The 27,433-nt window shown below is 42.5% G+C and overlaps 1 protein-coding gene across 50 annotated transcripts in view; it reads right to left on the bottom strand.

The window, feature by feature from the left end:
- Nucleotides 1–27,433, bottom strand: part of MAP4K4 (mitogen-activated protein kinase kinase kinase kinase 4) — a 187,248-nt gene that overhangs the window by 32,787 nt on the left and 127,028 nt on the right. For 8 of the 50 annotated variants that reach the window (XM_070573420.1, XM_070573419.1, XM_070573436.1 and 5 more), the window contains exons 9-16: nucleotides 26,289–26,367; nucleotides 22,381–22,556; nucleotides 19,832–19,904; nucleotides 17,878–18,088; nucleotides 7,894–8,055; nucleotides 4,995–5,081; nucleotides 4,209–4,421; nucleotides 3,065–3,226 (exon numbers count right to left, since the gene is read on the bottom strand). In XM_070573420.1, the coding sequence (XP_070429521.1) occupies nucleotides 3,065–3,226; nucleotides 4,209–4,421; nucleotides 4,995–5,081; nucleotides 7,894–8,055; nucleotides 17,878–18,088; nucleotides 19,832–19,904; nucleotides 22,381–22,556; nucleotides 26,289–26,367 (1,163 nt within the window). Of the gene's footprint in view, nucleotides 1–280; nucleotides 515–3,064; nucleotides 3,227–4,208; nucleotides 4,422–4,994; nucleotides 5,082–7,893; nucleotides 8,056–17,877; nucleotides 18,089–19,831; nucleotides 19,905–22,380; nucleotides 22,557–26,288; nucleotides 26,368–27,433 lie in introns of all 50 variants that reach the window. The other 42 variants (XM_070573431.1, XM_070573447.1, XM_070573430.1 and 39 more) reach the window with 7 other exon arrangements.

Here is a 27,433-nt window from a genome sequence, read left to right on the forward strand (position 1 = left end):
TCTATTTGTCCTAAAAGCACATTCTTTACAGACTTACTCTCACATCGTTTTGTTACCTCGTGTTTAAGTACAGAGTTAACACCAACAATGACAAGCTAACTGGCCAATGGCTGACGGTAACTGCCTTACTACGGAACTCTCTCCCCGCTGTAAAAAGTTCCTTAGAAATTCATTGCCCCTTAATTCTGGTGAAGTCACCATACCCTTAATTAAGATAAATAATTTTTTAAAAAATAACAAAAAGGAAAAAGAAGCACACGTCTGTCTTTCTGCTTCTTACCCTTGGAGGCACCTCGTCACTGTCTGATCTAGACCAAGCCTTTTGGGTGGGGTCAGGTACCTCCGACTTAGAGTCAGAACTCTGACTTAGCACCTCACTGCGGGAAGGTGGACATGGGTCCTGAGAGCGAAGATGGTGGTGTGCAAATTTGGGAGGAGAAGGGTCACTGAAGGAATGGGATCGCGAGACAGGGGAAACATTGTTCTTGAGAGATGCCAGGTGGGACCACTGTACCTTACAAGAAAACAAAACACAAAACATTCAATGCGTTCTGCATAAAATGCTTTTCTGGTCAATACCAAATCCAAAGCAGGAACTGGGGGAATGCAAACTGGGGAGGTACAGTATTAGGTAAGCCAAGCAGTAAAACAGTTATACTTTTAAGTGAAGAAATGGCCTGGGGAAAACAATATGTAGAAAAGAACAAATGTACATTTACAAGGAAAACTCTTTTAATATCCAGACAAACATTACAGATAGCAGTAAACATGAAGATTAAAAACAACAGAAGAAGCCTTATAGCCTTCCTGTCCTGAAAGGGGGGACAACGTGCCACATGCACATCCATGTCAAAGCAGAGACTGGACAGGCAGAGAGGGAGAAAAACCACAAGGCAGACATAGCCATACATGCAAACCTCTGTCTCCATCCTCACGTTACCTGGCAGTGTAAGATTTCAGACCAAGTAACAACAAAACAACACATTTAATGAGCAAAGACAAACCCCTCATGTTTTGACAGACTGCAACAGTATAACTTAAAAGCAATCAACTTTTCAAACACACCAACAATTTTCCTTCTTTCTTCTCCCAAGTCTTAAAACACTCAAACCCTACATGTCTCCAGAAGTCTTCATACTAGATATGAAAAAAAGCACTTTGAATTTCTTAGAAATATTCAGTACTACGATTCCCTAAATTGACTGCTGCTGGGGTATTCCTTCTACTGACAATTATAGAAATACGACAATTACTTGTCAACTGAGTTTATCTGGTTGCTCTAAAACTGGGAAAACAATCTCTGAAATAATCTGGATTTTCTTTAAATTAATTTTATCTTTCAAAAATAACTGTCCAATACTGCAATTTCCATAATTCTAGCTATATACTTATTACATCAACGTATTGAATGAAAAATGGAAGTACCAAATCATAATGGGTTCAACCTTTCCAAATGCAAGATTCAGAATTAGTGCCAGGTCTATGATTTCTAGGTCAGGGTTATTATTCCAGTTATTGGTATATGCCCGGACCTCTAAAATGTTTAAAATTTTCAGAGGGAAAAGCATGTAATAACTGAAAGTATGATCTGTAACTGCAACGAAAAGTGGGCTTTAAAATAGATTCCTACATGAAAAAAAGAATGTTGTCATACCTCTATTTTTCAGCCAAAACTCAGTTTAGATAGAAAGAGGAGGAGGGAGACTATTTCCAGGCACTACATTAATTAACTAATATAAAAAGTAGGCTACCTAATTCAGGAATTCCTATTTTCTAAACTGCTGTGGCCAAATAGATAAAGATTTTCTATTTATGGTTGTTTAACTTTCAGAATAAAAACTTCAACCCTGGACTCTTCGTACAAGTGTCATCGAACCTATTCCTGGGCCCTCTTCCCGCCCCTCCCCTGTACGCTGCTCTCCTCTGCTTACTTGTCTTTCCATTCCCCACTCTCTAGAATTGCCGGTTTGCTTGTGGGCCAGCTCTTCTGTGAATCAAGCAACTGCCGATGCCAGGTAAATACTCTCTCCTCCCACACCCTTTGTTTAGGTCCTGGTTTTTTTTTTTAATTCCTCCATACTGGGATTATTTATTGTAAAGTACATTCAAATCCTCATTTGAATTTGTTTTTTAGAACACCACAGCTACTTCTATCACAAGAATATGAACTTTTGTCCCCCAACACAAGCAAACATCAGTGACAAGTAACCTCCGGCTTAATAACTTGCTCCCAATATTCTTGATTAACAACTGCAAGGAGCAAAACATCTAAAAGTCAATTACTTTCAGTGAGAGAGTGGGAATTAGTGTCTTAAGGACCTGTAAGATCTTTGATATGGGTAATCTCTGCTATCTAGTTTCTTCTCCAGAGAGCAGATGGTTCTCTCTTAACCACACAGCACTCAGCCCAGAGGTGCTCCCTCACCTAGACAGGGCAGAATGCTGTGGCCAACCCAATAAGAGGCCATGATCTTTACCCTGACCTACTTCAGGGAAATCCACACCTAACCCATTGAATCACAACCTTTTTTGGATCTTGAACTTGTTGAGAATCTGGTAAAAGGCCCTTTTCCCAGAAAAATATGTACATTTTGACAAACTAAAAACTTCCACATGGAATTTCAGGGCATTCCCTGGCTCTCTAAGGCCCACACATGGAACTGGCCAGGAGCCGAGGACCACAGGCTAAGAAAAGGTTCTGGTTCTCCCTCTATACACTTGTGATACTAACTTCCTGAAAACTAAACTGAAAAATCTTTGTACGAGAGTAAGCAGGCACTTGTTTGGAACATCTGAGTTAGGGAGGGCAAAAAGTTAGACTAAAAGGAGAAATCACTGCATCTAGACATTCTTACTAAGTATAACAAAAATCTTAACCAAAAAAATCCTATTCTTCCCTATCAACTCAGCGTACGTTCTCTTTAAGTTTGTCTAAAATCACTCCTGCTAGTCTCTTCTCTTCCTAAATGCGGTAACCAACCAAACTGAGTATCACAAGCAGGCCCATGGCTCAGCGAGCTCTCGCGTGAGTCTCCTCAACCCGCGGCCAGCTGGCTGTTGCTACCTGTGGCTCGGCTGGTCTCTGCAGGGCAGGATGCACAGACTCGGAGTTGCCATTGGAAAAGGACTCTGATCTGGAAGGCACTGGTGGCTCCAATACTCTGCCTGTCTGCTTAGACTGGGCTTCAGGGGAGCTGTGATTAGTTTTCCTAAATCTATCTTCCACCTGCATCAGAGAATTGAAGATACAACTCAGTGTTAGTAGGGGAAAAGCGGAGATACTGAAGAAAGCCTGAAAGTGGAAGGACTCCAAAGAGAATTCTCTGCTTTCTTCAACTACAAGAAAAGAGAGGAGTAGATTAAAAAGGGAGGAGGCAAATAAAGCAGGACTAGGATTCGATTCAGGATAAAGAAACACTTATGGAGACAAAAATTAAGAGTCAGCCTTTAAAATCTCCTCCTGGCAAGAATTCTAGGATTGTACATGAAGATAAACAAGGAAAAAAAAATTAACCTGTCACAACCAACTACACCAACAGATTAAAAGATCATCGGAAATCCAAAACACATTTTATTCCACCAAAAATAAAGACATTCCAGAACAAGTAGAACACTTGTTCTGAGAATCTGCTCAGTGTGAGGGCTGAACACAGTGGAAGGGTGCCACCTAGAGGCCAGGATTCAACATCCTCTGGAGGCCAACCAGCTCGCTCGCTATCTTCCTGGTATTCCCGAACGTTACTGCTTCGCCACATCCTTACTAAGCCTCTGGGTAGCCCAAATGCACTAATTCAGTAACAAATCATGATCAGTGAAAAGCCAGTAAATCGGGCCATAGGCACACTTCATCCTCATGGCAGTTTTGGAAAATTAGTTACCCAGGCCGCCATCCCCCTCATTTACATTTTAAACAACGATTCCACCATCTCCCTTTCTATTTATCTTAGTGTTCAACCGATCTGAGATTTGTTAACACAGGCACACTGGTCCTTTATAGAAAAGACACTAAGTAGATAAGAGACCATGGGCCAGCCCCTTAACGTCTCTCAAGCTCCATTTCTCAGCTAGGAAACCGAGAGGGCGGCTCGTCAGGTGACCTCCAGGCCCCCCTCTAGCGTTAACATCATACAGTTCTTAAGAGTCCTGAAACCACTTTCCAGGGAACAGTCCACAGGATGGATGTCTAGGCAACACAGGGAAGGAGATACCTCTCGAGCTCTGTCAGCGGGTTCGTAGTGGGGCTTGGGCTCTGGAGCGTGATAGCTGGGCTTGCTCCTTTCCTGCTGCGGTGGTGGCGGCTGCTGCGGGTGCGGCCTCCTGTGGTCATGCTGTAGAGACAGGAGATATGCTTGTTCTTGTTGCAACTGCCTCTGGAGCCTCTCTGCCTGCCGGTGCTCCTCCATCTCCCGCCATCGGCACTCCTTGGAGAGGGAGAGAACACTAAATCTACGGGACACTGGAGAGCTCGCCCCCTCTCTGGATTCATTCTCAACTTCTTTTAAAGACAATGTTTCTTCCCCCCTTGTTTTATAACAAAGCAAAATGGCTGGGATTTTAAATAGCATATTACCTGTGGAAAAATCTGACAGCTTGTTGCTAACCATAATATCACTGGACAGAGTAAGAGAGAATTCCATTACATGTTGGTTTCGGTGGTTTCAAAAGATACTTAGAGTATCCCAGGTAAAAATCCCATGGCGTGTGCTTTGAACCTCAGCCCTTAGCATTCTAGCTGGTTCAGTGAATGCCAAGTTCTGTTCAAAACCTTGTCTATCTACCAAATGAGAACAGTGAACTCATTAATGGGAAATAAATAAAAGCCACCTCGAAATGTGCCCAAAGCAGTCTGACCACAGAGGACGTCTCGATTTGAGCCTGTTGGCCCACGACACTAACCAAAATGGTCTGGTGATCACCACAGCTATGCCCAACTCAGGGGAGGGACAGATGAACGAGTGCTGACACTACAGAACAAGACAGACGCGGGGCGTTACCAGTAACATGGCCTGCTCCTGGAGCAGCTGCTGCTGAAGGATTTCCAAGTGCCGCTGCTCCTCTTCTAGCTGTCGCCTGATATACTCCTGTCACACAGAAATCACCCAGCAATCAATTTATCCCAAAGGAGAGCATCAGAAGCACCTGAATGGAGCACCGAGAACCACCTGCCCCATCATCTCTAGTGGTAATTCACTCAGTGATGAATATCTAAAAAATCTATGCTAAGGTTTTTCCCAAGGACTTCAAATTGGCCACTAAGATCTAAAGAGTCTCATAAACAATGACATGCACTCTAATGATATACTTAAAGGTATTCAGAGCTTTTCTGTTAGAACACAGCTGTTATATACAAATGCAGCATTTTAATGGACCATGATATTCCTCTTAAGCATGGTAGATGCCAGGGAAATCAAGAGTTTAATTAGATAGGTAACCAGAGGGCTCTCATTAATAAACGTCTGGTTATTAGTCATTATTTATAACAAGCATGGATTGCCAATTTTTTAACCCAAAACCTGTTTAATATTAAAATAAAACAAACATGACTTGTGTTTTCTCTGATGATACAGAAGGGACTTAGAATGATTACTTTCTGAAAGCCATGGTCTGGGAACACCAGACTCAGGCCACATCTCACAAATGAACAGGCCCAGACTCTTCATGATGAGGCTGTGTGTGTGTGTCTCAGAGAGAGAGAAAGAAGAGGGGGTGAGGATGATTTGTTCTCAGTGAGAAGAGGATAAACCTCTGTAACAATGAAAACAGGTAAACACATCCAAAATATGTAAAGAGGAAAAATCCAACCTTCAAGTTACATGCATATTTCATGGGCTAGGAAATCAAGAAACCTTATCTATGACCTCTAGCAGGCCCTCAATTTCTCATTTTCCAGTCTCCTCGTTTGAGAAATGAGTATCAGGAATATTTTCTCCCAACACTCAGGACGTTTTGTGAGGCTCAAATATGAGAAAGATAGATATAAGATAACTTCAAAAAGTACGAACATCTGACAAACAAAAAGAAGTTTCCTTGCTTTTCAGCAGAGGAAAAGCCAACTACTCTAGAAGGGGAACAGACTAAGGAGTCTATGAGAAATTTGCTTCTGAAATTCAGATTATTCCTTTACAGTGTCTACTGCTGACCATCCACTTGAACCATAGCACACACCTTAAAATAAAAACAGCCATATATCCAGGCTGAGCAGTTTTAACCAATAATTCTGGTTGAGAGAATGCTGAATAAGAGAAATCATGACATACAAATTTCCTTAGAAACCTTTATCTTACAGAGCAAATTTTGCCCAAAAAAGTCAGTCTGGGGAAAAGCATATCCATAAGGCCATTGGCAAAGGTACCCCGATTCCAGCCTGGGCTCAAGTCCCATGTATTTAGGTCTAACCCTCCATGACACAAGTTGTGCCAAGAGCTGCCCTAGCATGGTGTGTGGCCTTCCCCAGCAATGGCAGAGAAAGGAATCTGACTCCCAACTCATCTCTTCTTTGAACTACACAGAATTAAACCATAATTTGAAAGATCAAGTTAGTACACTCATTTATTTTCTGCCTTCAAAACACGGGGACAACCAGAAAATTCACATTTATCCAAATCACAGAAGTCCCAACATACAGTCACTGAACACACAGAACACAAATATACATGTACACAAACATGTACACTTATGCAGAAATGACATGTTTCTTACAACACTGTTTTAACATGGGGAAAAATTACTTTAAGGAATAGGGAAAGTAGAATAAAACTGATTTTTGAAGCTATTTTCTTTAAAAGAAGAGGTGAAGAATACTTGCTATACACAAAAGCTAATAACTGCCATCAGAACATTAAAAATTAAGTATTACTTTCACACCCTCCTCTTGCAATCAAACAGTGAGAATTATCCCTGGATGATTTCATTTTTAAAAGCTTACAGGCTTTCTCCTCTTCGCAGTCCCAAAGCAGAAATTAGAACATAAACAAAACAAAACAAAACACATCATAGTTAACTGGCCAATAATGTCAAAAAGGTATAAAAAGTATCACTTAAATTTCTAGGAAAAACTGGTAAGTATGCAGACCCAAGTCTCAGAAAAACCCAAGGCATATGATTAGTATCAAGCGTAGTAGATAACTAACCATATTTGGAAGTTAATACCATTGTTTATAAATATTTTAAGTATGAATTTCAAGTATCATTTAAATTGGTCCCCATGCATATCTTTCTTCTTTATTCAGAGTTCATAATGAAGAATGATCAATTCAAAGACACGAAAGGCGAAGAAGCTAGTGATGGCATTCGCACTGACAATACAGACAACAAAAAGCAGTCGGTTTTCATTTGGTGGTTCAGGAAAAAAAGAGATTTCTAAAGACAACTCTATCTGGCATTAATAAAATGCTATGAATATTACTAAAACCTGATCCTTTTTTGGCAAAACAAAACAGTGTTACTCATTTTTCTAATGTCACACATGTATATACTGAATTATATGCAAATATATATTATAATATTCATTTAGCCACTGGATACTTCAAACATTTCTCATAAGTAATTTCTTATGGCTGGTTTTTAATTTCATTAAAAAAGGGTTACCTATCATCCAGATATTTGGGGTTAGAAGCATGTAAGCCAAACCCGAGAAGCCACATTCAGAGATCTTCTAGGTGTCCTACTGTTTGGAGATCACTTAGCTTGTTTCTGATTTATATATCCCTTTGTAAAGCCAAGAGACTTGATCTACTGGCGTGCTTCCAACTGTGTTTCAGCATTTTTAAACCTCTAAAGTCCTGAATACATATGTGCACGCAAATGGGTATATACTTTTTGCTCCCAACTTCCCAACTCTACAAAGTACCAAACTTCACAAATTCAGGGTTGGAAGACTGTTTGTGAACTAACCTGTTCTCTTTCAACTCTTCTTTTTTCTTCTTCTGCCCGTCTCCTCTCTTCTTCTTCTTTACGCCTTCTCTCCAATTCCTCTAGACGCCTCTTCTCTTCTTGTTCTCGCCTTCGCTGTTCACGTTCCTGCTGCCGTCTAGCTTCACGCTCTCTCCTTTGTTGCTGCATAAGTACAGACATACAATCAGCAGGCATCTTCTGGCTACAGCTCTCACGACAGTCTGCCCACCAGTTTCAGGTAGATGCAAAGGAGGCAGAGTTCATGGACCCATCTCTACTGGCCAATTATTTCCACGGGGCCCCCGAGGCCCATAAAGACTAGCTTCCTCAAAAGTACTGGTCAAAGGTGCTGCATTTCTGTGACTCCTTACCAAGTTTAGTTTCATTCTGAGGTCAGTTATTCCCCATTCTTCATTGTACCACAGCAATTAGCAGACAGGGAATTCTTTATCCTTGAGTATCACTAACAGAGTTACCCAAGGCCCTTAAGACAGAAGAGAAAGGAATAAAGGAGAACAGAAATAGGGCAAAGAAAAGAGAGGGATAATTATCAACAGGAAAAAAAAGAAGCACACATCAAGAAAAGAGGAATTAACATCAACAAAAATAAAACATGCCATTATTATTACTATGAATATAAAAATCTGCCATGGAGCACATACTTATTATGTGTCTAGCACTGTGCTAAGTATTTGATATTCTTCATTCCATTTACTTTACCTAATATAATTCTCATAACAAGCCTAGGAAGTAGGTATTTCATTCCCACCCTACAGATGAAAAAACAGGTTCAGAAAAGTTAAATGACTTGCCAAGCGTCACTCAGCTGGCAAGCCCCCAGCTGGAAGGGCCCCTTTACCTCTAAAGCCTATACTATTAATCAGACACCATCCTGTATCCCAGCAACAGGTGCAAAAGATGATACTGAATCAGGAGACCTGCTCTGACAGCCTTTCCTAATCCAGGCTGCTCGATGTAACTCCACAACATAAAGCCGTGCGACACACTGGACACTCATCTGGCTGCTTGTCTCATCCAGTCCCAGACATCCGTCTGTCAATAAAGCACTCATGCAGTGCAGGGCATAAAATTAACCAGTTCTTCCCATGAATATGAAAAACACAGGCCTCTGAGACTGGCGCTGTCCAACGGAGCTCGCCTGCATGATAAAATGTTCCATCTCAGCACTGTTCAGAACAGTAGCCGTTAGACACATACTGCTGCTGAGCACCTGAGATGTGACCAGTATGACCGAGGCACTGAGTTTTTAATTTTATTTCATTGACGTTCATTTAAGTTTAAATAGTCACACGTGGCTAGCGGGTCCTGTATTGGATGGCACAGCTCTGGGGAATACAACAGTCATCAAATTTCTCAAGATACAGGAAGCCGATACTATTACCGCAAAGTTTAATGTGACACTGAGATTATTAAACAAACAAGAAAGTTTGGGGTAAAGCTATTGGGATATTAGACACAAATATTTATAGTGGGTATACAAAGTAGGTTATTTATTACAGTTTAAGTATTCCTTCTGGGCCTTCCCCCCACTCTCGACTAACATTCAATCTGAAGGTAGACACTTAAAAACGGCTTTCTGGGAAACGTAAAGAAATGTCTCACATGTGGAATAACTGAGAGAAACGACTACTTGGTATCTGGTCTCTCTTAGCTGAGTGCTACATCACCACTATGCTCAATGACATTTTGAGCCAGTTTTGGATCCCACCTCCTGTCTTACTCCGTTTTTGTGTTTTCCCATTGTCTACCTTTAGAATTCAGTGCACAGTACTCATAAGTTTCCCACGGGATGGGGTCATAAAAAGAGCTGAGTTCCTGTCCTGATGTTTAGAAACTACAACTTAAACGGCCGAGGTCTCTTTATTAAATCCCAACACCAACACTGTCCCCATATGATGCACGTGCTGCCTGTCGCTTGCTGGCCTAATGTCTTTACACTTCTTTTTTTAAGTTTTAAGAAAAGAGAAAAATAAGACACTAGAGTCTGTTCAAAACCAAATCTAGGGAGAACAACTGAGAGCAACTGTCTGTGCACCAAAGGCCTGGAAAGCTGGGGCTTTCTGCGCTGATGCCACCGTCTTCCGCCATGGGTGGTGTGCGCCCAGGGCCAGGAGGGAGCGCGCACAGGCACCTGCCCTCCACCCTCGGAGGAAGGAGGGTTTTCCGTATAAAAATTAGCTACCGGGAAAGAAAACAAAGAAAACCACCTTCCCCACCCCCCCGGGCCTCCGTAACAACCTTACACAGAAACCTGAGAATCACACCCAAGCAGTGTTACTGGAGCCTTTCCTCTTCAAAGCAAAGTAAGCTCAGATCTTTTAGTTTGTATCTTTTGTTTTTTCTATACAGGAGCAAAAAGAACAGACTGGATTTCCCCAGTACATCACTTACAATAAGTGTACAATAGCTAAGAACATGACCATTTCTCTAACACTGGTAATAAAATCATTACATTTTGCAACTGGGAAACATAGGTTTCTTTGCTTTAAGTAGAAATTATTTAATTCCTTCAGCTATTCCTGACTAGCCACGTTTTCCAAAGGAAAACATCTTTTGAACTTTTTTGTTGAGTAAAAATACATTAAAAATAAGATAAAACAAAAAGCCTTCTGATACACCTGAAGCTGAAATGCCAAGTAGAGTCTCTCAGTCAATCAGTTTTAAAGCTTAAACCACAGGAGCGTTCTCCCTGAAGAGGTGACCACGGAAGCTTCTGTCCTGAGGGGCGAGCGTGGCTTCCTATTCCACCATTTTTACTGAGACACTCAGCGCCGCCTAACTTCTAAGGAACCACCACCAGTATCTCCAGAGAGGACTCTTTGCAATATCCTGGGAATCCTCCCAATACCCTGCCTGGGCTGAGGAGAGGGTGTAGGAAGAGGAGATGGTGTTTGTAATGAGCGTGGCTGCCGGCCCTGCGGGGCCTAGTGAGGCGAGCACGCCCGCAGTCCCACGGACTGGTGTGCGGATTTCCACTTCACGCCCCTGTCTTCAGTACCTCTCCCTCCACACACTCAGTTGCGCCTGATCTCTCCACGTCTCCGTCTCTGCCTTAGCTTTGTCTAGGCCTCCACGTCGGCGCCTGCCGAGGAGTGGGCACAGCAGCCTGGCCGCACAGGAGGGGGGCTGAGTGCTGCACAGACACATCTTAGCCCCACTTGTTACCTCCCATTCCTGCCTCCCTTCCAGGACGGGCAGTACAGTCTTCACCCTTCATGCACTACCGAACTTCCACAAGTTGGTTTCCTTTCCTGTTCTCCCTGGCCTTGTTGTTTACACCATTTTTGTTTCTTCAGGCATTTCACTGGGATTTCTCAATGAAAGTGAGGTAAGCATCAAGTTGTTTGTGTTCAACTGTTTTCCAAAGTCAAAATAATTAAATTATTATGTAATTATTTAATTACAATAATTAAAAATTATTATAGTAAGTCATAAAATAACATGATTAAATAACATTAAGCAAACATCTCACTAACAGGCACCGGCTACCACTGAGGCCTCTGAAAGACAACTTCTCCTCCGTTTCCTGTGTAAGTACACGCTCCTGGTTACTTGATTGACACACAAAAAAGGACCATAAGCTCCTTGAGAGCAGGAATCATGCTTCACTCATCTTTTCCCCCCTGTAGTAAATATCACAATAAATCCCTTTTTTAGTTACATCTAAGCCTCACACCCAGCACATGACGTCCAAGCCAAAAGTGCTGTGATCTGATCTGATCTCCAAACAGCATTTAGAGTAACGAAAGACTAAAGAATCCACTCATGTCTCCAGGGCCTACACGGTCCAACCACATCACAAAGTCATCTCATCTCTGCAAGGTCACCTAGTAAGTACGGAAAGGCTCAACAGGAAGTCTTCCACTTGGATAGTGCCTCACACTTTACACAACACACTCTCTATGCCTCAGGACATTCTACAAGGCCCTTTACAGTCCTTTACGGTGGCACTGGAACTCAAATGAGAGATCTCAGGCCAAAGGTCCACTTAAGAATGGCATAAATCTCAAGAACAAGCCCTTTCTTCCCCGAGATACACCTAGGACTACAAATGTCTGATTCATCTACTTGAGAAATATCTATTAGGCACCATGGGCACACAAAGATGAGTTAGACACAGCCCCTCTCCCCCTATTCTTGTAGGTAAGATAAGTCATGTACTTTTATTTTTTTGAGGAAGACTAGCTCTGAGCTAACATCCGCTGCCAATGCTCCTCCCTTTTTTAATTTTTGCTGAGGAAGATTGGCCCTGAGCTAACATCCATGCCCATCTTCCTCTATTTTATATGTGGGACGCCTGCCACAGCATGGCTTAATGAGCGGTGTGTGGGTCCGCACCCAGGATCTGAACCTGTGAACCCCAGGCCACTGAAGGGGAGCACGCGAACTTAACCACTGCACCACCAGGCTGGACCCCCAGTCATATACTTTTAAAAACTCCACAAGACAATGTGGAAAGTAGTAAGTTTACTAGAACTAGTCAACTAAGCTAGTCCTGGTTGGGAGACCAACAGCCAAGGCAAGAGCAAGGCAGTTACCAATCCCTCCTCCACATTATGCTCTAATACTTGAAATTGTAAACTGGACCAAGAGCAAGAACTTAAGCTACCAACCATCAAAACCGCTAGGGTCAGAACAGGCCCTCAATTGCGGGGGTGAGCTGGAGGAGTTAAAGAAAGCTCTTAGTAAACACATCTTAATAGATGATGAATGTGAAAAGCTGGCCTCCTGCAATAGAACCTCAAAAGAAAATGGACAAAAATAAAACACATAGACCATCACCCATCAACTACGTCCCATCAGTCCCTACTGGATTAACCTTATGCCTGTGATTTCAAATCACGAAACCCAAGAGACTCTAACGAGTGTGCCTTTCCAGGCTCACCCTGCTAAGAATATAAACATGATATAATCCTTTAAAATGTTTGCAAACTAATGTCATCGTTATTTCCTTAAATCATTCTTTCTTCAAAAACAAAGTCAAACAAATTGAAAACTGCACGATGCTGTAAAGTGATTTCCAAACCTGTCAAATTAAAAAGAGATTTCCTTATTACCTACATTTCTCCAAGCACGCCTGAGTAAACATGCACTTTTCCAACTACGCTTTAATTACCTTTAAGTTCCCTTTCTAGTTTGGTACTTAAAAGCAGTGCTTTCATCTCACAATTCTAGAAACTTTTCTAAACAGGTCATACTGATAATAGTGAGGTCCATTTAAACACACTCCACTGGGCTTACTGGTTTTAGTAGAAACTGACTTTAATAAACCAGTCTATTCTTCAGATTCAGCTCTTTCCAAGAACTTCTGAGGTCATGTTACTGCACACACACCACTGACTTGAGTGTTTTAAGTGCAAGTTCAGATGAAGCCTTAGTAGAGAAACTGTTTGCTTCTCCCCAAAGACAGCTCTTCCTCATCTTTAGGTAAGAAATAACGTTGAATAAAATTCTTACAAAATCTTAACTATAAGTACAACCAGATACTACACTGGGATGCCAAAAGAACGTTTAAGACCTTAGGAGTTCCACAAGACAAGACAGCTACCCTCTGCAAAGCAATGGAGCTGCCGACTTCACAGAAGCCAGGCCCAGCCGCAGGGGTCCTCGCCACCCCGACGCCATCATCACCGCATGCACTAAGTTGCAACTATAAGAAGGCAGCACTGTGCTAACATGTACTCTTGATGATAGATACTAGTATCTGCCAAACAAAGGGCTTTGTGTAGGCAAAGAAGTGTGAGGAAACGGTTCCCATTTCTTTAAAATGCATGGGAACATGCTGGGGTGAAGGAGTTCACTGTGCCTTCCTTCTAAGATCTCAGAGCCAAGAAATCCACAACAAACACATGTACGGTTTACTAATTTTTTTCCTGGAAACTTCTGTTTTCCTAGTGTTACAATTTAGCTTCAGTACCAATCCAGGTTCACACAGAAAATAGTTCTTCTCTTGCTTTCCTTTGTTTGCAATTTCTTCCACTCACCTCTCTAAACTTTTAGTCACTATGGAATTTGTAGAAATGAAAGAAATGAATGTAACCATGTGCCTTCTTGGTGAGAAAAGGCAAAGAAAAGACACCACTGGGGAGCACACTAACAAGAGTGGGGACACACTCACTCAAAGGAAGCAGAAGCCCAAACCACAAAGTGGCAAGTGCAACTCCAGGGCTAAAAACTCTGAAAGGAGAGATGGTAAAGTAGGAGATTATTTTTAAAAACCTTCAGGAAGATTCTGAGATGGGGATGCCTTGAACATCCTATCAGAAGTCTCCAAGAACAGAGAGGGAGAGCCAGGGACTAGCCTGGAAGTGAAGTCCGTGACTGGATCTGAGGGCAAGTGTCTAAGTCTACTGAGCACAAGCACCACGGTCATCTTTGCAAAAGGGGAGACTGGGAGGAGAGGGGAAGGGTTCTTCCTTTTCCTTTTTTAAGAAAAGGTTAAGTTCTAACCTTAAAAGAAAAGTTTAATTTTGACTCCTATCTATAGTAAAAAGATCATTTTCTCATGGTTTAAAAAACAAGAATGTGAGGGGCTGGCCCACGGCGTAGCAGTTAAATTCATGCGCTCTGCTTTGGCAGCCCAGAGTTTGCAGGTTCAGATCCCAGGCATAGACCTACTGCTCATCAAGCCATGCTGCAGTGGCATCCCACATAAAGTAGAGGAAGTTTGGCACAGATGTTAGCTCAGTGACAATCTTCCTTAAGCAAAAAGAGGAGGACTGGCAACAGACGTTATCTCAGGACCAATCTTCTTCACCAAAAAAAGAAGAAGAAGAATGTGCTGTTGTTATGATGGCACTTTAGGCTTGCCAAAAACAAATCTTCACTAAGAAATTCTCTCTTCTTTTGAAGTTTACTAAAGTAGCACACCAAACCACAGACAAATATATCTTGTTTTTACCAATAATTTGACAGTACCCATGAGATCAAAATGAAGAAGTACTGACTAGGAGACAGGAAACTTAGTTAAATATGTAACACGTCCAAAAACATATCCAGAGTACACCAACTAACATAGTAATCAACTTAGATTACATGTCATTCAATATTTTTATTAAACTTAGATGAAGAACGAGAAGACACGCTAATCAAATACGTGGATGTCACGGGAGCAGGGAAAAACAGTTAATAGGTACCAAATCAAGATTCAATGAAAACAGAAGACAAAACCAGGAGGATAAAGTGACAACACAATTAAATTTGGGGGGGGGGGCAGAAAAAATGAAGAATGAGTAAGAACAGAATGGGTGAAAAAGCTGTCTTGTGTACAATTTCTTGGAAAAAAATTAGTGAGAGGCAAAGTTCTACACGAGCCCAAGGTGTGAGGAGGCATCTATAATACAGTGACGATCAAACTTCTGACGCGGGGAGATCGCTATCCTACACGGTTCTGAACCTGGATGCCTCCCTCAGAGCAAGCTGAGAAAACGTGGAGAGAGTCGAGGAGAGACAGACTGAGGGGCACACTCAGACATCTGAAGAGCCATGAGGGCAGGCAGAGGAGATGAAATGCCCGGTAAGAACTTGGCCGCATGGGCTCAGCATTCTCCCCTCTTTGTCCTGGGAGCGTCCAGAAGAAACAAGGAAAATGGAAAAAACAAACATAAACCTCATTTTCAGCAAAACTGGGAGAAAGATTCGAAAATACCTTCAAGGACTTTCAAGATCTCCAGTTCACACAGGAGGCAAGGAGGAGGAAGCAGAGAAAAACAAAGGAGAGAGATCCGAGCAGCAGCAAATTCCAAAGAGCACGAAAGGCAGGGGGGAGTGTCCACACACAGACTGCTCTTAAAGACAAGGACCTTCAGGAACAGCGTTCAGAAACAGGAGCCGGGTGGCAAGAGGAGTCCCGAGCCCCCGGGCCTGGTGGTGGCAGTTGCAAAGAAAGGAATATCTGCACCGTGTCTCCCACAACCTTGACTTTTGCACTATTTTTTTTGCCAATTGTTATCTCCTTTCAGCTTTAACTGTCATTCATCTTAGGAGTGAGGCTGACCATCTTTATCTACTTCGTCTGTTAATAACAAAAGGAATGCTGTTCCCTGAACAGGTTCTGACTGAACCTGTAATGGCAATAGAGGGTACAAACCACTCATGGCTCAAATACTCCCCAGCGACCTTCTGGGAGCCAGAGTGCAAACAACGCCCAATTACCCAGGCTAGTAAAAAGGAGCAGATCATGAAGAATCCAGATCAGTGGATTCTACTCATGCAAACGTTCCCCGTTTCAGTACCCAGCTCCATCTTTCCTGATGAAGAGGTTCAAAGAGGTGACTCTGGATTTGAACTTTTACTGAGAAGCTGAAATTAAAAGGCTAATTGAATCAAGGGAAGTGAAAGTTCTCATTTAACAGGCATCCCTAATTCTCTTGCCTCTACTTAGCTAATGAAACAAAATGGCTTTAAAACTTCAGTTCCTCACCTAGAGCCATTCACTTTGCAATTCTCACTCCCTACCGGGTACAGACAGGAAAATGGACGCTCACCTCACTGCCACTTGGCCTGAAAGCAGTTTCCATGGCCTGTGTTACAAACGAGCTCTAGCTGACCCGGTCCTTGGCACTTCCAAGTTATAAACCACCAAACCAACCTGTACTACATGCTTAAGGAAACTAGAACCCAGGGCTAGAAGGACAATGGAGAATACTGCATAAAGAAACAACCAGAAACAGCCAAAGCCTCAGAACTTAAGCATTCTCATTAAGTCCAAATGGCCAACATGCAACTGGAACAAACCTCAGTACCCACTCGGGGTTCCAGTCATGTTCAAAGAGCACTGAGAACAGTCTTAAAAACAGCACAAAAAGAGTTTGCAAATAAACCGCAAAAAGAGTTCCATGAACAGCAGTGCTGTCCCTACAGAGGAGGGTGATGCTTTCCTCCATGAGTCCTGGCTGAATGTTTCTAGTCTCCTTAGTTAGACAGGGACTGGTTTTCTAAACTAGGGGCAAACTACAGTTTTCAAAATTTAGACTACAAACACACAAAACGACACAAAGATTCCCCCCATGATGTGCTCTTAAGTAACTTGGGTGCCAGCGCGTGGCGTTGTTTAAATTAAACTCTACTGTACAGTATCAGTCCAGGGCTTTGTGAGTGCTCTGGGTGCCTTTTCTGGCCAGAAAGATAAAGGTGAAACGATAAGGTGCATGAATTAAGTGAAATGGAAACTATTATAAATGAAAAATTTGGAGCTGTGAAATACATAGCAAAAGGCAATCAGAAAAGACAATTAGCAGACTCTTTTGAATCCCAAGTAAAATACAGGGAGATAATGTTTCTGTGAAGTAAAAATGAAAAGCTGTTCGTTTGCACAGTATCAACATTGACATTATTGATGAGGTCAATGAGCAGGCAGCACAAAACCCATTTCCCCCCCACAGGACCTAACTAAGCCCATACCAACAACTAGATTCCAGAACAGCATTTGTTCTACGCCCAAGATACTTCTTTTCTTCATCCCTTACTCTTAAATGTACCTAAAGTTAAGGCATTTATAAAAAATATCTGAAGTTAAGGCACTTGTAGAAAAACGTTTTTCCTGTGAAAATTTTGAAGTTTCAGAAAAATAGGTACACATCAACTTGAACGTACAGGCCATGAGTGGAAAAGCAATCAGGCCAAGTCTGCACCGGCCAACCCGACCCGCAGTGGGACCGGCCCTCGCAGGCCAGGAGGAGGCCGTCTTTGGGGCCCTGCCGCTCCTCAGCTAACACAACGTGAGGACGAGGAACTGGGGGGCAGGTCCTTAAAGTTTTTACAAGCAAAGAAAACCTTTCTAAGACCTCCAGGAACGTGAAGGCCTGCCAGTCCGAGAGCACCCGCTTTCCCTCAGAAGCTACTTGAAGAGCTGCGCCGGGGGAGGGTGTTACCTCAGGAGGCTACTGAGAATGTTCCTCTGAGGGTCCAGCCACCAACGTGAAGAAAGACAGAGAAAACCAACTTGGACATGGTCCTTTTTACCTCTTCTAGCCGCCGCCTCTGTTCCTTCTGCTGCTCGATCCGTTTCTGCCTCTCGGCCAGCAGCTGCCTTTTGTATTCTTCCTGCTCGCGGAGCTGCTGCTCCTGCAGGAGCTGTTGTCTCCGAAGAGCCTCCGAACGTTCCTTGTTCTCCTGCTGCAGTCTCAAGAAATCCCGCCGCAGAGTCGATTCACCAGGCACGTTGACAATGGAACTGTGGGAGAAAGAGGGCTTTCAGGGCGCGTCAGGTCCCCTAACTGAGACGGCAGCCCCAGCTCGCCAGTCCGTGTCCACAGTCACTCTCCTACCGAGTGCGCCCACTCGGGGATTCAGCTAATAATCCGCGGGAATAACTACAGTTACAACTCAACAGTACTGTATCTTCTCTTATCCACTTCACAAATATCTTCAAAGTCTGTCCTGGATGTCTGCTGGACAAGACATCTCTACTAAGGATTCGCACATCAACTCAAACTGTCAAACGAGAAGCTGAAATCACCGTCTCCCACGTCATTAGTCCCTCTCTGATCACTGATTTCCTATCAGTAAAAGCACCATCATGTTCCCAGCCTGCCAGGACAGAAAGCTCAGAGCAATCTTCAGGACTCACCGTTACTTCCTCTTCATCTGGTCCGCCAGTCTTGTCATGTATTCCCTCCTACTTTACTTCCAGGGTCAGCAGCTGAGCCCACGTGGGCCCCACGCATTAGCCACTGCACGCTCGTTAAACAGCATCATTCCTAGCTGCTCCCCCTGCTGAGTCACTTCTCCACTTCCAAGAACACCCAGAATAATGTGGGAAATAAATCTCCTTAAATCGCCTCTGTCATTATATCACGCTCCTACTCAAAAACAACTACATGGCTCATGAAACCAGTTCAAATTACTCTAAAATTTTTAGTCTCAAAGGGATTCAAATTTTCTCCTATGCAAGAAGAAACAGGTATTATAGTTTTTTCAATAAATTCTCATCTCTTCACATGCTGTCTTCAAACTCCCATTCTCTGCACATGGGTCCCCACAGGCCTTTCCCTACTCCCCTCCGTCTCCTGTTCAGTCAGTTACGTGGAGCTGCAGCATGAACGACGGCAGGCAAGGCCGTCAGCAAAATTTTAAATTCCTCTATCCCCTGACTAATTAGTTACCATGAGGTTCACACTACCAAATCTTCAACCTTCCACTTCACTGTACCTTGGGGAGCCAGAGATAACCAAAACATAGACTACAAAATGGGGCTGGCCCCGTGGCCGATTGGTTAAGTTCGCATGCTCTGCTTCAGCGGCCCAGGGTTTGGCGGGCCCGGACCCTGGGGACGGACATGGCACCGCTCATCAGGCCACACCGAGGCGGCGTCCCACATGGCACAACCAGAGGCACTCATAACTAGAATATACAACTATGTACTGGGGGGCTTTGGGGAGAAGAAAAGAAGAAGAAAAAGATTGGCAATAGTTGTTAGCTCAAGTGCCAATCTTAAAAAAAAAAAAAAAGAATATAAAATGGATCAGGACAGAATATACCCTAATAGAGGAAATGAAAGGCTGGAAACCACACTTGTGGGAAAACCAAAACAAACAAACACGTTTTGGGTAGCACTGAAATGTTTTTCAATGGAGGCCCCACTGGCCGATGAGCAGGCCTGTTCTATATACCACAAGACATTAACCATCCATGCTTCCTGGAGCAACAAATGCCAGCGGCAAGCTCCCCATCCCCAGGACCCAACCAAACAACTAGGGGAAGGGAAACAACGCAATCCTGGTAAAGAACCACTGGGAAAGGGGATCCACAGGGGGAAAACATTTATAGGAATCTTTCAAAGAAAAAAAGAATGGAAGATATTAAGGCACTTTCGAAATAATTTAAGCTTCCTTCATACTACACAAGGATCTTCTGAAACCCTGGCATCAACAGGAAACTTCATAAAGAGGGAGCTGACCAGTGGCTTTCCCATTACCTTGGCTCTCCCTCCTGTTCAGGCACTTCCTCCTCTTCTTCCTCACTCCCACTGTACTCATATTCCGTTTCATCTATAAAGAAAAGGACAAGATGAATGGGACAGCTCACAAATCATGACACGTGCATGTACAGGCAAGCATCTCCAAGCGCATTACAGCAGAAACTAAACAATACGTTCCTTGTGAAAATAACACACGTACAGAGGACTTGGGGGAAGGAGGAGTGCGACAGCAAATTCCCACAGTGAACGGTGGCAATGTCCTGGGCTGGGCTCACTCTCCATGGAAGAGCAGATTCCACTGCATTCAAGACAATTCCTTACGGGATGAAATGCTAAGGGAGTAGCAGGGCTGTGAGAGGGGCTCCAGAGTCCTTGACACACAAAAGTGGCTCAAGGGCGTCAGCAAATTCAGAAAGCCACCTCGGTGCCAAAATTCAAAAGAAAGAGATTTAACTGCCCCAACTAGCTAAGGCAACTGAAAGAATTTTTTTTTTTTTAATGCTTTATCTCCCCAATCACCCCCTGTACATAGATGTATATCTTAGTTGCAGGTCCTTCTAGTTGTGGGATCAACTGAAAGAATTTATTTGGTTATTTTTAGCACTCGGGGATCCACAGAGTGGAGTAGAGAGAAAAGTACGCTGGACTGACAAAAAGTGAAACATTAGGTAGGTACTTAGAGCAGAAAAAACAAAATCAAATGTTCCCACAAATTATAAAGGTGAAGCCAGGGAAAAACTGATGAAACCACACAGCAAGAGACAAAAGTTGCTCTACTTAGACCAGACTAAGCAAAAGTCTCAACATGAATAACTTATCTTCACTTCAACAGGTTTTATACCATTTTCCCAAAAGTAACAGTCCATTTTGTTAAGCCCTGCACTTTAACGTCAGCACCTGACTTTCAGTAAGCAATTTCACTCGAGAGAGCAATCAAAAGTAGAAAGTTTGAAGAAGACATTTCTAAAACAAAGTCTATTCACAAATAAAAATACATTTCTAACATTTTGCAGAGATATACAAATTGAAAACCAGTTTACCAGTAAGAAAAACAGGTCTGAGGACGTAAAATATGGTTCAGGACAAATTCATCACAACCTCTCTCCCCCGCCCCCATATACATACACATATATATGTGACTTTAGTTCTTTTCTAGGCTAGACAATCAAAACTCTAATTTTAACGATCATATAGATACATGCTGGCTTGCAAGGGAAATTGCAAACTGAATAATCTTTGAAATCTTTTAAACAGGTACTCTGCTATGTTTAAAATATCGTACTGTGAACTACTAAGCTACTGACGAGAGGCTGAAGGTATGGGGAAAGTAGATGCAAGGAGGAAAAACAAGACAGCACTGTGACTTGTAGATAAGAGAAACGCAGGTCAAGTGCTCCACTGTTATCATCTGCACAAGGTGGAGGATGAGGAATACGTGAGGCGCTCCAGGTTAACCACCGAGGAAACGCCTGGCGCAGTGCAGATGTCCCATGACTGTTGGCTACTATTAGCAAAGTAATGGGGAAATGATCCACTGTACAAATAGCTTTTTTTAAAAAAAAAAAAGTCTCATTTTACTTTCAAACTTTAGCGCACTTCGTTACAACTGCATAGCTTAACATACAAAACTTAATTACTTTAATGACAGACTATATCAGAGGGCAAAGGATTTATTGTAAACACCAGCGATGATTTAACTCAGAGTACCAAAGTCGTGTTAAGACTCAAATAAACATGTGAAAAGCTCAGTATAGGTCTCCAAAGATGACTGACTTTTACTGCCTTGAACTTACTCTTCTTAGCTGCTTCTTTGTCTCTGAAATTTCATTGTCAAAAAAATTCACTAATGGGATGGCAGTTAGCCAAATCTTGTTCTGTAAATTTACTGTAAGAAGTCACACAACAGAAAGATCAATGTGAGCTGGAGAAGCAGCTTTAGCGAGGACAGTGATGAACCTTGCTGGACAGAAGGAAACAGAGGACACTCCAGGCAGGCGGACGCGGAACGTGTAAAGACATGAAACCAATACTGGGAACAGAAAGGAACCCGAAGTGATTCTCCTCAGAGCACATCCATGTGGAGCAGTCAGCTCACACGTGTGGCCCAGGCCGGACCACAGCACCTGCAGCAGCAGTGAGTGCTAAGAAAGCCCGGGGCTCTGGAGCAGGAGAGTAACACGACGCACATGCTAATGACAACGTTCATAGCTGGTGCTCGATAAACCCAGAGTGACACATACAAACACAACGTCCACCATGAAGTAAAAAGCATAGCGACAAAGTTGTCTCCAGAAGAGGACAGGAAAAACGTCCCGCCACGCTGACCGGCCGTGGTGTCTGTCTAACAGCGTCAGCTTGGTGACATACCACACAGCTCAGGTGAGCTCCGCCCGGAGCCAGGCTGGAGCCTGTGCACAGCAGACACACTACTCCAGCACTGGCCAGACGGGCACAAGCCCATGGCTGGGAAAGGAGTAACCTATTCCACTTGGCAAAAACCTAAAAAAAATATTATTTGAAGATGAAAATAAAAACCGGTTTAATACCTTTCTCTCCTCTCTTCTTTCTGGTCCGGTCTATATGGTCCTTAAGCTGGATTCTAACTTGCCTTTCGTTTGGCTGATCCCTTATAAAAGGATGTTTCAAAAGCTGCTCTGTGGAGGGCCGCTGCATGTAATTCTTCACCAGGCACCCTTCTATAAAACTAAAAAATTTCTTTGACCTATAAGAGGAAGCAAAAAAAGATCATCAAATTTCTACCACAAAGAGCAAAGCTCTAAAATATCAGTAACTTATAAGCCTAAAAACAAAGAAGAGCTTCAGAATTCACTGTGAACATTCTAAAAGGCATAGGAATATTCTAAGGAACATAAATAGGCACTCAGGGCCACTGGGGATCAGAAGCATTACTTAAACACGGTTTACGAGTCATACCACATCGCTGACAACATACCACAAATAGAGAGCTAGGAAGGGACGAGATCTAAATGAAGTGGGTTTAAATCTAATATTGCTTATTAATCATTTAATCATGAGGTGGAGGAAGCAAGAGGATTGAGGGAGGTTTCTCCTAAAACAAGGGCAGACAGAGGATAGATGACTGGAACCTAGGAGACAAGGACAGACAAAGAGATAAGGAGGCAGTCAGTGACCAAACGCCAGGGGCTCTTGAACCTGTTAACATGACATTTCAATCAGAGATCACACTGGTTTAGCTATCAGTTCTCCAGGCTTAATGTACAGGGGTAGAAATTACAGTTTGGAGAGGGGCATGACTCGGTCACCAACATTTACCCTGCGAGGCTCTTTCACTCTCGCCTGTTCCTCCATGCCCGGTCCATGACGATCGATCTCTAGCTTTAGCCGAGACACTCTTACCCACTCAATACAGTAGTACCTTGAGTCTCGGCTCAGGAATCGTCTCTTTTGCTAAGCCTTTCCTGGCAACACTCCACCACCACGTGCCCCCAGCTAGGAGCCCTTCTTCTGGGGTTGTCTGCATTTAGCAGACTGTACACTCCATGTTTCTGTCCCCCCTGCTGGTTTGAAATGGTACAGGTTCCTACTTTTCAATTTGCCAGCAATGCCCAACACTAAGCATGGCAGACAACAATAGGAATGTAATAAATTTTTGTTGAATGAATGAGTTATTCAGTCTTTAAAAATGTGATGCAGAAAATTAGTTCAGTTTTTTCCAGTTACTTCACTGCTTTTAAGAACGATTTGTATAGTCTTCTATTTCCATTCAAACTTACTATTTTTTCAATTCAACAAATATTTATGTATCAATGATTTACATTCGTTTATGCTAGGCTCTATAAGAAACAGACATAGGAAATAAAGTGGAGGAAATTTATGTACACACAATAGCAGATGTATAATCAAACTCAGGAAGGAAAAAGAACAACTGTTAACAGTAGGTGAGACAGCAAGAAAAAGTAGGTTGATGGGAGAGAGAAGACATCATTCCAGAGTGAAAGGACAAACATGAACAAAGGTAGGAAAGTATCAGGGAAGGATGAATTGTTTACTAATGCTAGCACGACAAGTAGAAAAGAATGGAAGACTCAGTCAGGGTTAGCTCTGAGAAGGGCATCAGAGTCACTCAAAGAAGCTGTTCCTGTATTCTGTGGTTAATGAGGAACGTGGCAGACTCTACAGACAGCTGTAGTTGAATGCTCTAACACAGAGATTCCCAAACCCCACTGCCCACAAGGATCATTTTGGGAGCTTATTAAAAATACAAATACCTGGATCACTCTTCAGACCTAACAAGCCAGAAACAGAGGTTGGGGCCCTAAATTAAAAGATTCCAAAGGGATTCTCATGTACCATGACTACAGATGAACATGTGGGAATCAACGATCTACATATATTCTTTTAAAAAGTTCTGCTGGAAGAGAGTTCACTGATCATCTTTTGAAAGCCACTTCTCCAAAAACAGTAGTAGAAATTTACACCTGGTGGACAGGAAGACAGCAGTCACAAAGGAAGAAGAACTATGCATTCATCTTGTCCCTTGAGAATACTTTGGTAAAACGGGAATAATGCTGTAAACAGATGAAAATGCATCTAATCAAGTTTAGTGAGACAAAGTTTGGTGTATTGTCATCTGCATCTGTCTCTCTGCATCACTGTGCTATGCGCAGAGTGCTTAATCCAAAACCTCGAGTAGTGGACAGAATAATTGGAGTGGGCCAGTTGTAAATTCTGAGGTACCCTGAAGAATAAAGCATAAACCCCCTTTAATAAACTCCAACCGGAATAATGGAGTATTGTTCAGCATAATTCAAAGTGTTACCCAAGTCCCACAGTTACTCCTTGGTGATGTCCATTATATGCATTTGGTTCCCTAGGGTTGGCCACCCATGGATGCCCAGAGTTTTATGTGTTAATACAGAAGACCAACTGGGGCTAAAAGCTTAGCAACTGTACAGCTTTACAGAACCTCTCCAAGAAATGCTAAGTGGTGTTAGACAACCTCAGTTCTCTAGCGTTGAATGTGGTTAAAGACACTATAAAAAAGAATGAGAAAAATCTTACCAGCGGACAAAGGTGGAGAAAGGACGGGGAAACGTGTTAGGGGAAAGGGAGAGGGAGAAACAGGGAAGAGTATGAAAGAAACTCTAGTGAAAATTTGTGTGAGCATGTATATACCCGTAGACGGGGGAAGAAAACTGAAGAACATCAGAAGATGAGCAACCAAGAAGAAAAGAGTAGATACAACAGCTAAAACACGAAAGCCAGATAGAAGGCTTAAAATTGAGATCTTCTGCGTATTTCAAAATTAGAGCCAAGAACCTAAAAGGAGACAACATTAATTGGAAAACTAGTGAGAACAGTTTCAGAACGGGAAAAAAAACCCACAGTACGTAGACATTAATAAGACAGATGAGCCCAGGGAAACAGGAACAGAAAAAGGAGCAAGGGCCCCCATCCATGAGGAGACTGGGTGCAAACGAGAACAGATAGAAAAGGACTCAGAAAAAAGTTCAAGAGGGAACAAGTGGGCAAAATTCTCAGGCAAAAAACAAAGCACTGCCCTCTAAAGATTTTAAAACTAAACCACACCAGCATTTCCCACACTGCTGCAATGCTTGAGGCTTTGGACAGTGATGGTTATCATCATCTCCCTCTTTGGACAGTGACGGTTATCATCATCTCCCTCCATGGATATCATTTTTTAAAATTTTTTTTTTGGAAGATTAGCCCTCAGCTAACATCCACCGCCAATCCTCCTCTTTTGCTGAGGAAGACTGGTCCTGAGCTAACATCCATGCCCATCTTCCTCTACTTTATCTGTGGGACGGCTGCGACAGAATGGCTTGCCAAGTGGTGCCATGTCCGCACCCGGGATCCAAACCAGTGAACCCCGGGCCGCCAAAGCAGAACGTGTACACTTAACCGCTGTGCCACCGGGCCGGCCCCCGTGAATGTCAGTTTTTGTTTAGCAAATCTATGAGGGCTGCAGGAAGAAGGGAAGGTGGCAGCCCAGAGAGGACCATTCCTTTAATGTGTTCTTCTGGAATGAAAAGGGGTAAGTCTGACTTCAATATTCTGCAGTAATTACAGTAAATGCCTCCATTAATTTTAAAATCCTATTTCACCTGAGGAACTGGAAGTAAATACAGCTTTGCTTTTTTAAGGTGAAAATGTTCAGAAATATATTACACATAAAAGTGCGTTTAGATATTCAAATGGAACTTTTTTCTTTAACCATGTTATGGTGTTTCATATGGTCACTTGTCACTATTTTGTAATTCAAAGAGAATTATCAAGAAAAAAACATTAAAAAAAATCAATACACTTTTTCACTGGTGTTTTGGGGCACTGGCTCTTGTGTTCTTCTGGAGTTAGAGTGGCCAGAATTTTGTCTCAGAGTAAAACTAAAAAGAAACAATTAAAAAAAAAAAAAAGGAAAACAACAACAACAAAAAAAACCATACATGCTTACCATTTTTTTGACTTCAGCCGGGGAGGAGGGTTTCTGGGAATGAGAAACAGTGCTCTCATTGGATGCATGTCACAGAGAGCTGGGGAGAGGAGACGGGCGGATCAGTATGGCACTTATGTTACTCATGCTCCATTTCTAGGGCTCACTCATAATATCCAACGCTCTGCCCAGCATCTGACTGCTGTGCCGTATCATGTCAAGCAGTTTAGACATCTCGTTACGAATCCTAGGGCATACTTTGAATTTCCCATTTAGCAAAATATAAGGAGGACGAGAGCAACAAGAAGAATACACAATTTCAAATAGACATTGAAAAGTTCTCATAAATCAAAGATAAATACTGATTCAAAGCCTTTAAAGGAGTTAACAGCTTAAGTTTCCAAACCATCAATAAGATTACAATGAAGATCACTTTATTTTCAGAGGGTTGTAGTGAGGATTATATTAGACCCGACCTGTAACGGCCTTCCCACTATGCCTGCAACACTGTGCACGCACAGGCTGGCCCTCCAGCAATGTTAATTGTTCACTGTTATAGCTAGTACTACTAGGAAAGAGCAAAAATGTGAGAGTAAAGTGGAACTGTTTAATTCTGTGCAATTACTGTTTATATTCCTATCACTTGCCCAATAAAGACATGTTGGGTGCACACGTACACATTAGTATGTCACAACAGGCAATGTGCATTTTCATGTGTTTGTTTACCTTCTCGAGAATCTTACAAGGCAGCTGGGAAATGGGGGCCCAAGAAGACAATGCTATTCCCATTGTGAAAGAAAGCTGAGACAAAGTATCAGGCAGTACTTCCCTGTCTCAGTTCCTCAGGGGAAACACGCAGGAACATAGGTGTTCAAGACAGACATCCATTTCTGCATTTCAAACTAATTTTTAGCTGTTGGTAATTTTTTTCATTCATTCAACAAATATTTATTGAGCAGTAACTATGCACCAGACAGTTATACATTCTTTGTGGTTTTTTTTTTTAGAAGGACCAGCAGAAAACGCTGCTTTTTTCCTTTGTTCTCTGCAATTCTACCCCTGTCCCTGATCAAAAATCGACTGTATGAAGTTGTCATTGATTTAACCCAAAGAAGTGAAACTTCATAGGTAACACACACAAAAATTATTATACAAATAAAAAGTTA

This window comes from Equus przewalskii, chromosome 14, assembly GCF_037783145.1.
Source record: "Equus przewalskii isolate Varuska chromosome 14, EquPr2, whole genome shotgun sequence".
Lineage (NCBI taxonomy): Eukaryota > Metazoa > Chordata > Mammalia > Perissodactyla > Equidae > Equus > Equus przewalskii.